General features: G+C 49.1%; 1 protein-coding gene across 7 annotated transcripts in view; it reads right to left on the reverse strand.

The window, feature by feature from the left end:
* gek (serine/threonine-protein kinase gek) overlaps positions 1 to 11859 on the reverse strand; it is a 127516-nt gene extending 115657 nt beyond the window's left edge. For all 7 annotated transcript variants that reach the window (XM_077666170.1, XM_077666169.1, XM_077666168.1 and 4 more), the window contains exon 1: positions 11045 to 11859. In XM_077666170.1, coding sequence (XP_077522296.1) covers positions 11045 to 11243 — 199 coding nt within the window. In that variant the 5' untranslated portion in view covers positions 11244 to 11859. The remainder of the gene's footprint in view (positions 1 to 11044) is intronic.
* Positions 11860 to 15474: the final 3615 nt, after the last annotated feature.

The following is a 15474-nucleotide window of genomic DNA, read 5'->3' on the forward strand; positions in this document are numbered from 1 at the left end:
CGCCACGCACGCACAAAGCGATGCATGAGTTCAAATTTGCGAAGTCGTCAGTGCTACCTCATAACGGCGTGTCTCGAGTGCCCAGATTGGGGTGGTCGGCGACTTCGCTCCAAGTCGGTTTTTCACGGTGACGGGAACAAGGCGGGACCGGGGGGGGGGGGGGGGGGGGGGGGGGAGGGGGGGGGGCGATAGCATAAGCATTCCTTTGAAGAATATCCAGCTTCCCCAACGAATTACTCCGCGACTGTGCAAGTTCCACGATGTAATTAATCTCCTTGCAATTATGATGATTATGGGGGATTTTTTAATGGCGCAAGGGCATCTGCAGCCAAAGAGCGGCATAGCACAAGGTGTTTGCGATCTACTCAAGGTGGGGGTCAAAGACCCATTTCCCAAGCATTTGACCCTAAAGAAGCCGAGCCCCGGGCAAGGGGAAAGCTTGAAGCTTGCACCCATTGTATCACCGGTGGGTAATCTCCTTGCAAATATGCGCGCGATGCCTGAGCTCCAAAGAGGACACACCGGGCAAACTTAACAATAGGATAAAGCTTTCACAGCGTAGCGGCCGTGTTGCCTAAAGAAAAGCTCAACGGTTCCTATCGCCCATGTACAGCGAGGCATGCTGGCAAGTCACTTCTCGGAGGGTTACTCTGCGGGCCGAAATGAACAATGGTGGTCTGCGAAATGTCACAACGCAACTGTCGGGTAACGGTTGCAAGCGTTCGTAGAAAAGGGTTGCAGTGAAAAGGTGGGGGGGTGGCTTATTGAACAGGCAAAAGTACCGCGCAGCTGAGACAGGCACGGCGCTGACTCACACCCAAGGATCTTCGCTGCTGCCACGCAAGAAACAGGCGAAAACGAGAACAACCAACAAAAAGCGCTGCATCAAATATTGGCAGCGTAGGCATTGACACGAAAATAAATAGACTACATTAGCAGCTAAGACTTAGGCAAAGTGGCATTTTTTTCTGCACTTTGTTTTTAAGCTACAATTCCTTTACCCTACGTTCTCAATCTTTGACGCAGTGTCACGTGTTAGCTGTGCTCGTTTTCGCCTATTTATTGCGTGATAGCAATAACAATCCTCAGATGTGAGTCAGCGCTGTGCCTGTCCCTTCGTCCTGTCTCAGCTGCGCAGCGCTTTTACCTGTTCCAACACGTACCGCGACTTGCTCAACAAAGTGCCCCTTTGCAATACGTGCCCACCTGCCTTGAGACTCGCTGAGCTATCGCCGGGAAGGAGATAGAGGGCTATCGAACAGCATTGCCAACGCATTCTTAAGACACCGGCGCGAAACGTGGGGCAGAGAAGCCCGGCAATCGCCAAGGTCGCCTAATGTGTTTATTCGGAGATCACCCAACTTGGTCCAAGTTCCTCATTCGGGAGCATGCGCAAACTGATTGCACGGAATGCGACTTCACACATTCTACTCCCATCGAAATCACAGAAGTGAAAGATACCTTATCGTTCAACGGGAGCACTCTTGAATGCCACTGCCAGCTGCTGAGACAGGCACGCATAGCTTTCGGGGCGCGAGATCCCGTATGCGCTCAAAATTAAGGTCCGCAACGCTGGGGGCGGGGAGAGTTAGTGTACAGAGCTACCAATCCGCCTTTTTCACGACGCGACTGCGCATGCGCCCATCCCCTGGCGGCGGTGTCGCGAAACATATTGGAAGGGTCGCTCGCTCCACTCGAGACCGGTCGTGGAAGTGTAAACAAACCGGCTTCCTACGCGGGGTGCGTTGCTGCAGCCGTCGGGCGTTCAGCGCGACGCATATGGCGATACCTACGAAATGTGTTGCATACGGCAGCAATGCCCAATATGTAAAGGGAAGTAAACTCGGATTTTTTCTCTTTCCGAGCGCTTCTCGGGCAGCCTTCGACGCGAAGCGTGGATAAAAGCAGTTCGCCGGCTCGACGATCGTGCCGCCCTTGGGCACCGTCAAGCACGTCAAGACTGTGCGGGAATCACTTTGTGACAGGTGCGGACGAGGTACTGTGTTTAAATGCGTGTGCAGTCGATCATGAAGTGTTTTATTCATGGGCAGGAAGGCCTCGAATGTCACCGCGGCACCCAGACTTCGTTCCGGCGCTTTTTGCTTTCTCAAGCAAGAAGGCCAAATGGGCAAGCGCTGTGAGCCGCTTTCAACGCGCGATGGAGCGGGCAACGAAAAAGAAGCTACGAGAGCATTCACGCATGGTGCTAAAATTTTGTCATAATCTCCTATGGAAATTTCCTTGTTTATGCCACTACACCCTGGCCAATCCCCCCGTATGGGTATGTGCCATGTATTAAGAGGCAGAAGAAGAAGAAGGTGCGTTATGCGTGTGTTCGAGTCATATCCATGATGAAGAGCTCTGCGTGGTATCACCGGAATGGATCAATGTGCGCCTCTCGCGCTCGTCTTTATGGACGCGCATGCTTGTTTAACCTATGCAGCGGTGTGTTGTGGGAAAATACAGTGAAATGCTATCAGAGCTGCTTTGTTGCGAGTACGCTTGTGCTTTTATAGCTCGTGTAGCTATTCGGCAGGGCTTGAGCACAACGATTGCTTGTGAAAACTGTTGTCCCCAGTCGTTTTCTGTACTACGGCGTGCACGATGTAGTATCCACCTTTCATGAATGGCAGGCATATACAGCGGAAAACGCCAACCTCACTGATCGGGGATATTTCATTGAACATTATGTTCCGAATGTAGCCTTCATCTCTGAAGCGGCGGCCCTTGCTAACTGGTGTTCGCATCGCATGCCGGATGATCGGAGATACTGAAGAATTTGCTCTTCGGTGAGCACTACAGCCTGCCTCAGACTTCGCACCAAGCCATCAGTCAACCCTAGAAATCCTCCAGGTACCAGGTGCTGCCCAGGACACGCCATCGTTGATAGATTCCAACAAAACGTGCTCCGCAGCGGCACTCAGTCCGGCCGGGTTGGGCGCGCAGTACCCTACCAGTGAGCTTCCAGCGTTGTACGCGAGGTGGCAGCACAGGAAAATGAAAAAGGCGGATTCAACGAAACCTCCATCCCAAGCTACACTGTGGAAACTCGTTTCTTCGAACTCGCTTAATTCGAACGTCCGGTTTACACGAATTGACGCTTCGGTCCCGTCAGCACCATATATGTATTAAGGACAGACTCCCGTCTAACTGCACTGTGCACAATTCGAAGAAATTTTCGGCACTCTCTCGAGTTGGGAGTGATTGAGAGTCGGCTGTGACAGGTTCATCATATCGAGTGAATCTGCAGCCTTGAAAGAACGCAAGAGTAGGCCGAACACTAAGGATAAGAAGACGACGAGAACGGCCGCAAGCGCAGAGGAACACGGATCGCACTCGCGCTGCACAACTTCGAGTGCAGCTCTGCCGACCTAGCGTATACACACCGGGTCACGAAGGCGGGGAGCGGTTCTGACCCCCTTTTCCACACTGTCAGTGCCCGCTGCTGCACAGCGCTGCCCGCTTCACGGACGCGTCTCTTCGGCCAGCAGCCGGTCCGCCGCACAAGTGGCCGAAACGAGGTTAGCGAGGCGCCGGCGCGTGCGGCGGCCGCCCCCGGGCCATTCGAGGAAGGGGGAGGGCGGGGGTCCACTTTCGCGTCGATCCGCGTGGCCGCACCTGACGGGGGTGCGCGCCGCGCACACAACCACCCCCGCCGCCGCGGGAAGACGAGGGGGAAGAGGGGGTGAAAGGCAACAACGGACGTTGCAAGGAGCCTGATAACCCGTCCTCTCGCGATCGCGGAGGCCAGACGCGATTCAAACGTGACCACTTTGGACTCGACTTCCTCGCCGTGAAGTGCTCTCCCGGGGCAATTTAAATTTGCGAGATGAAATGGGATTTTGCTAGACGCTAGGATCCTTCATGCTGCGCCGTCACTCTTACTAAATAAGTGACCATCAAGTAAGAGAAAGGTCAGTGGCCTTGCTCGGCCAAAACGGTAGAGATCACCTCTGCACTGATTGTGACGGACCCGGCACAGATACGGCCACGAGTCAGGCGAACAAAAGGAGACGTCGCGCGTCGAGTGGATCTCGCGTGCTCAAAAACTGATGGAAGCCCAGCGGAGGGTCCTGTCATTTTCGGAACGAACACAGTGGGGAAGAAACAACGCCAACTAGTGAACGACACGCATAGCACTGAGGGGCCTAGCTGGACGTACAGTCCGGGACAAAAGTGTCCGAACCACGGGCTCCGTAAACGAAAGCAATAGTTCTATTATTAGCCGGCGGCTGGAGACCACACTTGTGGAGGTGAAAGTCAAAATTCTTTTATTTCAACTCCACAAATGTGGTCTCCAGCCGGCGGCTAATAATAGAACTATTGCCTTCGTTTACGGAGCCCGTGGTCCAGAGACTTAAGTCCCCGACTGCACAATCCCGGCTAAAACTGAAGCTAGGGCGAGTTGCTAATCCATTCCAGTAATGCAGCGCTGCTTCAAACTGGGACGAAGGAAGACAGCCAAGGACGAGCGCTCGTTCTTGTATATCTTCCGTCCTTCCAGTTTGAAATCGCGCTGCATTGCTCAACGATGTGCAATCCCAGCGCTACCGACCAGCCTCACCCACGGGGCGCGGCCCAGGAGTGCGACAGTTTCACGCAGAAATTAACGGGAACACTGCAGCCTCGCGACGCAGATTACAAATATGCCTTCATTTCTTGCGGATGTACAAAAAAAAAACTGTGCGCCTGACATCACATTTCCCTCTCTTATTCTTTTTGTTGTTGTTGTTTTATTGATTTCCCCCGCCGCGGTGGCTCAGTGCTTAGGGCGCTTCGACTACTGATCCGGAGTTCCCGGGTTCGAACCCGACCGCGGCGGCTGCGTTTTTATGGAGGCAAAACGCTAAGGCGCCCGTGTGCTCTGCGATGTCAGTGCACGCTGAATATCCCCAGGTGGTCGAAATTATTCCGGAGCCCTCCACTACGGCACCTCTCTCTTCCTTTCTTCTTTCACTCCCTCCCTTATCCCTTCCCTTACGGCGCGGTTCAGGTGTCCAACGATATATGAGACAGATACTGCGCCATTTCCTTTCCCCAAAAAACCAATTATTATTATTATTCTAGCGAAACCATTTCGGCGAGCTTTCTCGGCGGCCAAAGGAGTTGCCGTCGGTGTGGAAGGAGCAACGTTCACGTGACTGCCGCCCAGGTGGACCTGAGCCTAAATGCGCCACTTGCGGCCATCACGTGACCCAGTTGCGCCCGGTAGAAGTCCTCGTGGATACGCGAATACAGCGAAAAGCGTAGGGGAGCTTCTTTCCTGTTCCTTTCTCTCTATCTCGCTCTCTTTCTTGCTACCTTCCTTCCTTCCTTCAACAGATGACGGTTGCCATCAGCTACACCGGATGGAGCGGGGGAAATTCGCTATCGCCGCTGCTGCTGCGCGAGTCCCTCGCGAAGACGGCCGTGACGGGGACTGCTCGCACTCTACGGCGCGTCTTATCGCACGCCGCGTATGGCTAACAATAGGATTGTTTACTGCCGACAACGTGGCTGCTATGGCGAGATGTGCGATCTCGAGTGTGCCCTCGTCTTCGAGACGACAGCTACACGGGGAGCTGATCGTCCCACGAGTAGTCCATTTGCAGGCAGCTGCTATGCTCGAAAGAGAGAGAGAAACGTTTAATGCAAACAACCTTTGGGTGGACCCTCATTCCAGGAGTCCACAACCTAACCGAACCTAACCTAGCCTGACCTTTTGCCGCCGCTCTTGCCCGGTTCACCAGCGAAAGTTTGTCCTCCGAATGTGAGCTAGACAGCGCCGCCTCCCAGTCATCAGTTGTTCGGTCACTGATTCTTGGCATAGCTGGGTTTTTCTGGCATGCCCATGCCATATGGCATAAGTCAGCCACTTCACCGCAGAAGGCACAGTGCGCATCATACGAATTTGTAAACATATACCTGAACCTGACAGGATTTATATAAGTATTCGATTGCAGTCTCCTCAAAATGACCCCTTGCTCCCTGTTCAGATTTTTCTGCACACCAAAAGGGGTCAATGGCCTTTCAAACGTTGGGAAGCACCGGTAACTTGATGAGGAGGAGGAGGAATTTTTATGGCGCAAGGTAGCTCTGGCCAAATGAGCGCCTTAGAAATACGGCGTCCCTCACATCCCACGTGCCGCTTCCCCACTTAAAAGCGGTAAAAACGATAGACACCAACCTTCGCTGTAGCTGCTGACACTGTTGTGCTAGAGAGTATTGCCACTCTGGCACAGGTCACATTGTTTATTACAGCACAGTCAACTCTCGACTGTTCAAACTCGCAGGTGACCGAAATTCGAATTAAGGGGAGCATTAATTAGTACAGTTCATACTGAGAACACTAAAGTGCCAGCCCGAATCAACCGATGAGTCGAATCAGAGAATCCATGGCACCTTCATAACGACGTCCTGGTGACGTAACGTGCCTATTCAACTCATCGCAACACCTACCTTCCGCAAGTTTTGCCCAATACGGAAAGAACAAAAAAAAAGAGAATCAAAAATTGAAAAGGTCAAAATTGGTTGTTGGGGAAATGAAATGACGCAGAGTTTAGTAGTTTCCTCTTCAGACTGCGCCAGTTGCAATCCCCTTCAGGTGGCGTGAGAGGACACACCTTGTTGATGATGAAATCGGGGTTTCATGATGACCCGGTGGTTCTAACTCGCAAACATTCACGTTACTCGAGGAAAGGAGAAGGTCAACTATTTATTTACAACATAAATAAAACAAGAAGAAACAAGCAAGGGGAAAACTATCGACAACATGACTAAACCGTTGATCAGACGAACTAGCCCTGGTTTAACCCTGAGCGCTTACTTTTAAACCCTGCGACTCCGCCCTTAGCGGGGACAGCAACCAATAAGGTAACAAGTGACCCTCCTCACCAATCAGTGGTTATGGAAAGGAAATTAAGGTTTTCGCCAACTAATCACATATTGGTGAAAGAATGTTGATTAAACAGTGGTCGGGGAAAGGAAAGGCAAAGCTCTTCAATTCCATCGACAAGACAAACATTTGGCAAAGGAGAGGCTGCAACCAAACTCACAAATAGCACATACACGACTACCATTTCCCACGGCACGACAGTTACTACTTTCCTGACATTGAACAAAAACACATTCGACGGAAGTCCGTCTGGTTGTGACGTCAACTGACGCCAACCAATATTTTTAACTTTACCCAACGTTTCGGGACACGTGCATATGTCCAAGAGACGCTCACTCAAATTCTTTACAGAAAAAAAAAAAAGAATACAGTCGTCAAGGGAAGAATGCGCGTCACGGTATCTCCAGACATACCTCCTGCATTCCCCAAGTTTCGCAACCCCTTGACGTCGCACACATGTCGACCGCCGTAAGACGGATTATTCCCGTGACAGAGCGAGGAACACAAATATATCCTGCAAGAAGGGGAGACAGGGACGGGAAAGGGACAGGTCCCTTTGTTGGCGACGCGCTGATCACAATACAGCCGCCGCCGAGTCCTCGTCGGGCGTCCTTCCGAGTCTATATGTGACTCCACAGGTGCGGCATTCCTCGCGAACACAAGACCGACTGGCACCACAGAAAGGTCAGCGAACTTCACACGCGGTATCTGCCTCATTTCTCGGCGGACACCCGAACCGCGCCGTAAGGGAAGGGATAAAGGAGGGAGTGAAAGAAGAAAGGGACAAAGAGGTGCCGTAATGGAGGTCTCCGGCATAATTTCGACCTCCTGGGGATCTTTAACGTGCACTGACATCGCACAGATACACGGGCGCTTTTGCGTTTCGCCTCCATCGAAACGCGGTAGGGTTCGAACCCACAAGAGAATGAATCCCCGCTCCAGAATGGCAAGCAAAAGCCAATTACAAAAAAAAATAATCATAATAAAGCAGGGCAGAACACCGCACCACCGCGAATCGTGGAAAACGGTTTCGTAAAACGTCCGCACGGGCTCTCAAGCCTGTGATTTGGTCCCGAAGTACACGGTTCCTTTAAGCTCCACGGCGGTTGTGCTCGTCTGGTAAAAGCCAGCGCGCGGTGTACACGATAGAGCAAAACAACAACAACAACAAAAATAGCCCCAGGCATCGGCCTGGCAGTGCACGGCAGTGAACTCAATCGGCGGCAGCCTCCGTGGCCGATGCCTTTTGGGCGCATTAATGACCCAGATGAGTCCGTTCTCGTTTCTGTCCCTCTCTCCCCAATTACCCTCCTCCCCCGTGGCGACAAAGACACGGGACACCCCCCCCGATGCGTTCAGGTACCAACACTACGAGAAGGAACATTTCGCACTCAAGGAGCAACTTCGCTTCCTAATCTGCCTCGCACTTGAAAAGGGGGCACGCTAATAATGCGCTCCCTTTTGCGCGAGAACACTTGAAATGCATTGCGCCACCACCACCACAGCGAGAAGTTCGGCAACTGAATTCCACGCAGTGAGGCGAAGGCTGATATCTCCAGCTAAACGCGCTATTATGTTTTATTATCCATTGAACAACCAGTTAAGAGACAAGAGGTGCAAATATATCGAAGCCTATGCGAAAGTAGAGTTTTCTAAAGGAAATAAAAGTTTATTGATTGATTGATTGATTGATTGAATGATTGATTGAATGATTGATTGATTGAAGTTCGCTAACGAGAAAGAAAAAAACGCAGGTCCTCTGTTTTGTTTTCTATCCCGGGTTTTTCGAGGTTTCTTTTATTAGAACCTCTTATCCTCACGCATCTGTCACGGTCTCCCTGACGTCTAGATCCACACGACTCGAGCTGCGTTACAGTCCACCAACACTTACGTATCGAGAACAAAGAAAAAAAAAACAAGAAAGGAAAATAAAATTGATAGAAGCAAAGCCGTATTCCTTCAGTACCGCATGGTCCGCGCAAAACCTTGGTTCGGCTCATTAAGCAAACGGCACTAACCGTGCCCACGGTCGTGTCCAACTTCTCAGCGCACAGATTCACGGCGATATGTCAGCACTGCTGCGCCACTAACAAACATTATGCTCGCGTACTCTTCACAAGTACCACTTCGGCTATTCAATACCAGTTGCGAAAGACGCGCAGCACTCAGAAGCAAATAGAACCGCGTCCGTAAACGCGTAGCCAGCTCGCGCAAAACAGGTCGTCTTCAGCGTCCCGTTGGCAGGGGCTATTACGTCCGTGCATACATCTGCATCGGAGATAAACGCACATCAGATGCAGGTGTAGATATGTGTGTCAAGATATACATCCGCACTTCTAGCAGTGGACGCCGAACACAACACAGCCGATCGCTCACGGGCGATAAGAGGCACGCTGCGACCACGAAGCGAGCAAGCCGCTTAGGGCCGTACTACGCTACGCCACGAATGAATGAAATAAAACGTGCCTTTCTTTTTCCTTTTTTTTTTACGAAGCAGGAGAAATGAAAGCTTCGCTGAGCGTGCGTAAGCGTCGTTTAGTCAATGGGTGCGCAGATGATAAAAGCTGGGCAAGTCCTAGCCTTCAACAGCGCGCCGACGTCTACTCGGCCTGCCTGACTCCTTTAACGGCAGTCGACGCATCGTATACACAACAGCCCGGCTAAATGATGCATACGCAGCCGGCACGCCACACCTCGCAGCATGTTATCTGGATCTTGCCAGAAACTAGAAACTGATCAGTCCCGATCCGACGGAGTCATCTCGCTCTAAAGCGTTGGGCAGAAGTACCAACCAAAAAATAATAATCACGCCAAACAGAAACAAACACAAATGACCGAAGATAACCAGGATTGAAATGCACTGAATAAGCGAAATCTTAGGCGAACAAGCATGAAACACGAAGTTGCCGGGACATTGGGCCACGGCCCAAGACGAGATGGGCCTCATGATCGAAGACAGTTTTTCCGGCACCCCCCCCCCCCCCCCCCCCCTCAGTCGCACCCCCGATGTGAAAACGTTCATTCAGGTCATGGGAACACGATCGCCCACTTACGATGGGAAAGCAGTGTTCAAGTCTACTCCTAAATGATCGATTTTGTCCTGGATGCAGTCATTTATTCCTTCAACTTTTTTTCGTTTTTTTTATTCGTGGACTAGTGCCCCGCAAAGAATCGGCAAGCAGAATGTGTATCGGAAAAGGCCGAGCCAGAGTGGTTTTCTGTGTCCGCTACTCGAAATGCCGACGTTGTCTCCATGGTAGCAGGCCATTGCTTTCATGGCCGCCACACAAGGGGACGAGAGATGCGTCGGTTGTTACGAAATGATCAGACGTATCATATGGCACTGCAATGATCGCTCAAATACTACGAAGATCATTGATAACTCTGCCAGCTCGATTGGCCTCAGCGAGCTCGCCCAGGTGAGATCCAGGCATTCTACCGCGTACGAATGAGCACACAACACCGTAGACGATCATGACATAGCTTTTTTACTGTTTAAAAAGCAGTCATTTCGCGGAACAAAACAACAAAAAGTATCGCCGCGTCAACATCTGACGCTCGGCCCCTTTCACTACGAGATGCCAACGAACTTGGGGGGCGTGGGCGTGGGGGAACCACGCCGTTGTTTACGGCTAGATTTAGGACCACTGAGGCCTCTTAAGCGACGGCTTGAATGGCTAAAATTAGACTGCAAGGAACTGAAAGACGGTTCCGGTCCCGAGACGCCACAGTGCTTTCTTGATTTTTTTTTTTTTTCTCTCCTTGTGAGGCTCAATCAAGCTGCGACTACAAGCACAGTACGCGGCGAGCCTCAATCAAGGTACTTTTACGCGAAACGTTCTCGGATCTGTGAGCCTGCGACAAGCTTACATTGAGCACTACAGCTGCGTTTGGGCATAAGTTCAAAGCTTTCAGCAGAAACATTTACAGGGCAACAGCGCAGGCTTGGCGCGCTAAGCCGCTGGCTAAGCACGGGGGTCAATGAAAGCCGACCAACGGGGCGCCTCTCGCAGCACAACGACTTCCGCAGTTTGCCAGAAGGCTGTTGGAACAAGCTACGTTATCGAAGGAGACACAGCATGGAAACAGGATTGATATTTTCCGACTTGCTATACGTGTTTTTAAAGGGACGAAGCCACGCAAGCGAGCATTAAAACGGATTCCACTCACCGTATTCTATGAAGTTGGTCATGGTCTTCTCCTTTCGCAAAGAAGAGTTGCAGCACTCATCGTAGAGCACGATTAACACGTCCAGGAGCCCTTCAACAGTGAACGCTTTGCCGCTGACCAGCACCGGTCCGCCCAGGAACATCTGTTCCAACTCGCGGATCCGGTCGTCCGGACAGCGTTGGTCCGTTCGCTTGGACATCGCGGCTCACCGACGATGGTCCAAATTTGAAGCTCTGTTCTTCTTCACCTGATCGCTTATCCGGATCATGCGAAACGCCGTGCCGCCCCGACCGGGACTTGGACGCAGACGACACACATTCGATCCCCTGGAGGTGCGGGCATTCCGGAGACACAATCGGCCCAGAGCCACGTATAAACACTGTCTATGCGGCGTCGATGGAACATGACGCGTTCAATCTAGCCCGAGCGAACCATCGCAAACACGGGCGGCTTGTCGTTACGCGTACACAACGCACACACGCACAAAACCACACACAGAGAACCGCACTTCACACCCGCTTAGGCTTAGTGGCCGCACGGAGAGACCGAGCGCCTGTGAGGTGTGGGCAGCGTAACAGAGATGACTGGTCGGTGCTTGCGTTTCGGAGTCTTGTGTACAGAGCGCACAGAGGTCCGCAGCTAAGCCGCTAAGGTGAAAGGGAGTATAAAAATGAAAACAGCAAGCTTGCCTACGCCATAAAAAAATTACCTAACGAAGCAGCGCCGAAAAACGCTACTACTAAACCTGTCAAGCTAAGCGCACTCGTTTGCGCATCCGCTGCTCCTATCCGCATACGCCGCCAATGGCGGATCTCTCGTAGAGAACATTGGGATTGTAAGCTTTGGTGAAACAACAACAGGTGTCGCTACCCTCTAAAACGAAACTGAAACAAGATAACCGAAACTGAAACCACTGACTCTTGTGTATTGTGATGGTGTTGTTCACATCAAAATTATGAAAGAAAAAAATTTTCAACCACTTGTTTACTTCATATATAGTGTCGTAGTCAACTACATGAATCAATAAAATATTTTGGGCAAGTTCGTGCACTTTCCAGACGAAAAAGTCCCTACTGCGACTATGAACCTGCACTATTGCACCAGCACTACTGCACCATAATGCATTCATTTGAATTAAATTAAAATATTGTGAATGAAAACTGAGTCGCTGCCGTAGTAAAGTTCATCTGGGTTAGCATGACTCTAGTTTTATTTGGCTTTGGTTCAGCTCGTGTAAGAAAGGTGAAGAAAGACGCTTGGAGGCAGTGTTTCCGGCCGTCACTCAAAAAAGATTCAACTCATCTGCTACTATAGTGTACTAGATCTAGTGCGCTTAAATTCTAGACAATTCTAAAACCCTGAAAGGGACTGCCCACTGATTTTTACCGGCTAATTCTTTTTTTTTTTTCGGCAATCAACAGCTTCTTGCCCATAAAAACCAATGCCCGTCTGTAGCAATGGTAAACACATCTTTCCAAGTTCGTAGGCGGCGTCTGCGAACCCTGACATCAGGGACATGAAGCTGACTCTAGGCAACACAGTAGACCAAATGCTTACTTCGTGCTATAGTGCCTAGAATATACTGCCAGCCAGTATATTCTAGGCACTATAATTCGTTCTAACTATATTTAGAAACTCTATGGTATGCCGCATTGGCGTACAATGGCAAAACAAACTCTATGGGTAAAACAAGAACAACAACACAAAATTCAAAACTAAGAAAAATTGCTTATAAATAAACAGTCAATTTAATGCACTTGAGAAATTGGCACTCGCCTTTACTCTGATTCAAAGAGGATTTCAATACTATCTATTTATCTACATACCTGAAGTAATATTCAATATTAAACGAGATGCTTAATTTTTATTGAAACTACGGTTTGAAGTAATCAGGTGGTTTTAAAGACACTGCCAATAATATAATACTGTGATGTCTATCACAGAAGCTACAGAAGCCAACAACTGCTTTCGTTAACAGCATGATCGGCAGCAACGCTGCCGATGGCAGCGTCACCGGCAGCATAGTGGCAGTCCATATTTCTGAAAACATTTAAGAAATGATCAATTCTTCCATGAAAAAAAAGCAGTCTATTGTTAAAGCTTTTCTTGTCACCTAACCAAGAAGGTACTCATGATACAAAATTATAAGCTAAAGAATTTTGACGCCTCTGCCTCTGGTTCGTTCGATACAGTCCAACCGGTCCAACATCAAAAGGCTGAGTTTCGTCACTTTTTCATTGTTGTAATTGGCCAGCGGAGTAACAAAACATGGGTAGTATAACCAAGTGCTTTTTTTTTAGCATTAATTATTAGTAGTGCTTTTGCGGCTGCGGTAGCTGCGGTTAATTGGCTAAATTGAGAGTCATCTCCACGACCATGTGGATGAGTAGCGCCATCTGTTGGAAAGATTACAACTCACAAGCATTCTTTTTAACAATTAGTCAACAGTTGTCATAAAAGCTCGTGTGTTTTGCAAGAGAACATCGTTTTCAACGAAAATATGCACTTATACAAAAATTAAATGGCACACAGTACGAAAAAAATAGGTGTAGCAATGGACTGTCAAGTTTGCTCCTACATGTCTGCAAACAAACGAGGTGGCGCTGCAGTCGCTAGCACGCTAGCGGTAGGCAAAAGGCCAGGGAGTGGCGACGCAGAGGTGAGCGCTTTGTTGAGCGCGCGTTTTCAAGGCTTGTAATAATAATAATAATAATAATAATAATAATAATAATTGGTTTTTGGGGAAAGGAAATGGCGCAGTATCTGTCTCATATATCGTTGGACACCCGAACCGCGCCGTAAGGGAAGGGATAAAGGAGGGAGTGAAAGAAGAAAGGAAGAGGAGATGCCGTAGTGGAGGGCTCCGGAATAATTTCGACCACCTCAGGTTCTTTAATGTGCACTTACATCGCACAGCACACGGGCGCCTTAGCGTTTTTCCTCCAAAAAAAAAAACGCAGCCGTTTTCAGTTTCTGTGAATCACAGCAATGGTTGATGCTTTCAACTTAGTAATTTCTAGAAGTACACGAGCTCGCGTTAGTCACGTGCGGCGTATTCAGAGAAATAGTTCGCTACTGTGTATTGTAAATATGGTTGTAGTAAACAGAAAGCGTTTCTGCCGTTGATTTATACGCCATAGGCATTAAATAAAATAACTTTTTGACAATCGGCACTTGCCGGAATGATTTTACTTCGGGACAGTAGTGAGGGGAAGTGCTGGCGTTGTTTCAGCGGAGCAGACGTGCGCTCACAGTCTGTTGACACACGTGTCGCGCAGTGCGAAAAGTGGGGACAGCGTCGTGTCCCCGATCTCTTCCGTCTCGCTTAAGCGCTGTTTTTAGCCGCAAGTCACGCACCAGCTAGGCCGACTTCTCCCCTTGTTAAACTGGTCGATTTCGTGAAAATTTTTGATTTCTGAAATTATTTTCTTTCCTAGCCCTGGGCTCTTCTGTATCCTGACGAAAAATTATAGCAAAATATTTAGTACAAATTTATAAATAGCGCTTTTTAGATGTGCGGTCGTCGAAAATTGTGAGGTAATTTCTTTGAGGTTTTCTTTGATTTCAGTGCCGCATTTCTTTGACCAAAGCGAAATCAAAGAGGCCATAAAGGAGGGAATAAATTTTAAGGTTCATTTTCTGACCTCTCACATCTTCTGCGATTAGCATCACTCACCTCTTCGTAATTTCGAAACTCATGAAAATAGAATAATTCGATTTGTCGCAAACGATTCCCGAGACTTTTAGGAGTGTAATAAATCTCGATTTTTTTCCTTCATGTGCAATACTATGTTATTTTTCTAAGAAACGTTTTCATGCAACAATGCATGCATAAATATTGATCATCTAAAGAAAGAACTAATCGCGTCATCATACAGAACATGCTTTGTGAACGTGTTGGCATAAAAAACGTTGTGCACTTTCTACTCAATTGTTTAAGACCTTGGGGTGACTTAACGAGGGTGTTAACTATAATTACCCAAGAACTGCACCAGGTAGAGCTAAAAATAAAAGGCATTACTGAAACTAGCGTAGCAATCTCATATTTGCACCAAATTTAGTTACATATCGCATGCATAAGTAACGAAAACACTTTTCATTGCCGCTTCCCCTCTCAATCTCGCCAGGTGTCTGTTAGTAGCACGCCTGCGGCTGCTTCTTTCCAAACAAGCTTCGCTATCATGTACTACCTCATGAAATATGACACATGCATCATGCAATGAAAAAGCATGTGGCTTTTAGCGCACTTAACTAAGCACGCCTACGTGACCGCCCAAGATTGACACAACTTACCAGACACTTATTACAATTCTTTCTACTCGAATCAAATAATTAGGTCGGTCATATTAAGAAACAGTTTCAAGTAAATATTAAATGCCATAAAACGCGCCATTAAAACATGATGTGCTGTTAACAAAAGAACGCATTCC

Source organism: Amblyomma americanum, chromosome 5 (genome assembly GCF_052857255.1).
Source record: "Amblyomma americanum isolate KBUSLIRL-KWMA chromosome 5, ASM5285725v1, whole genome shotgun sequence".
NCBI classification, from domain to species: Eukaryota; Metazoa; Arthropoda; class Arachnida; order Ixodida; family Ixodidae; genus Amblyomma; species Amblyomma americanum.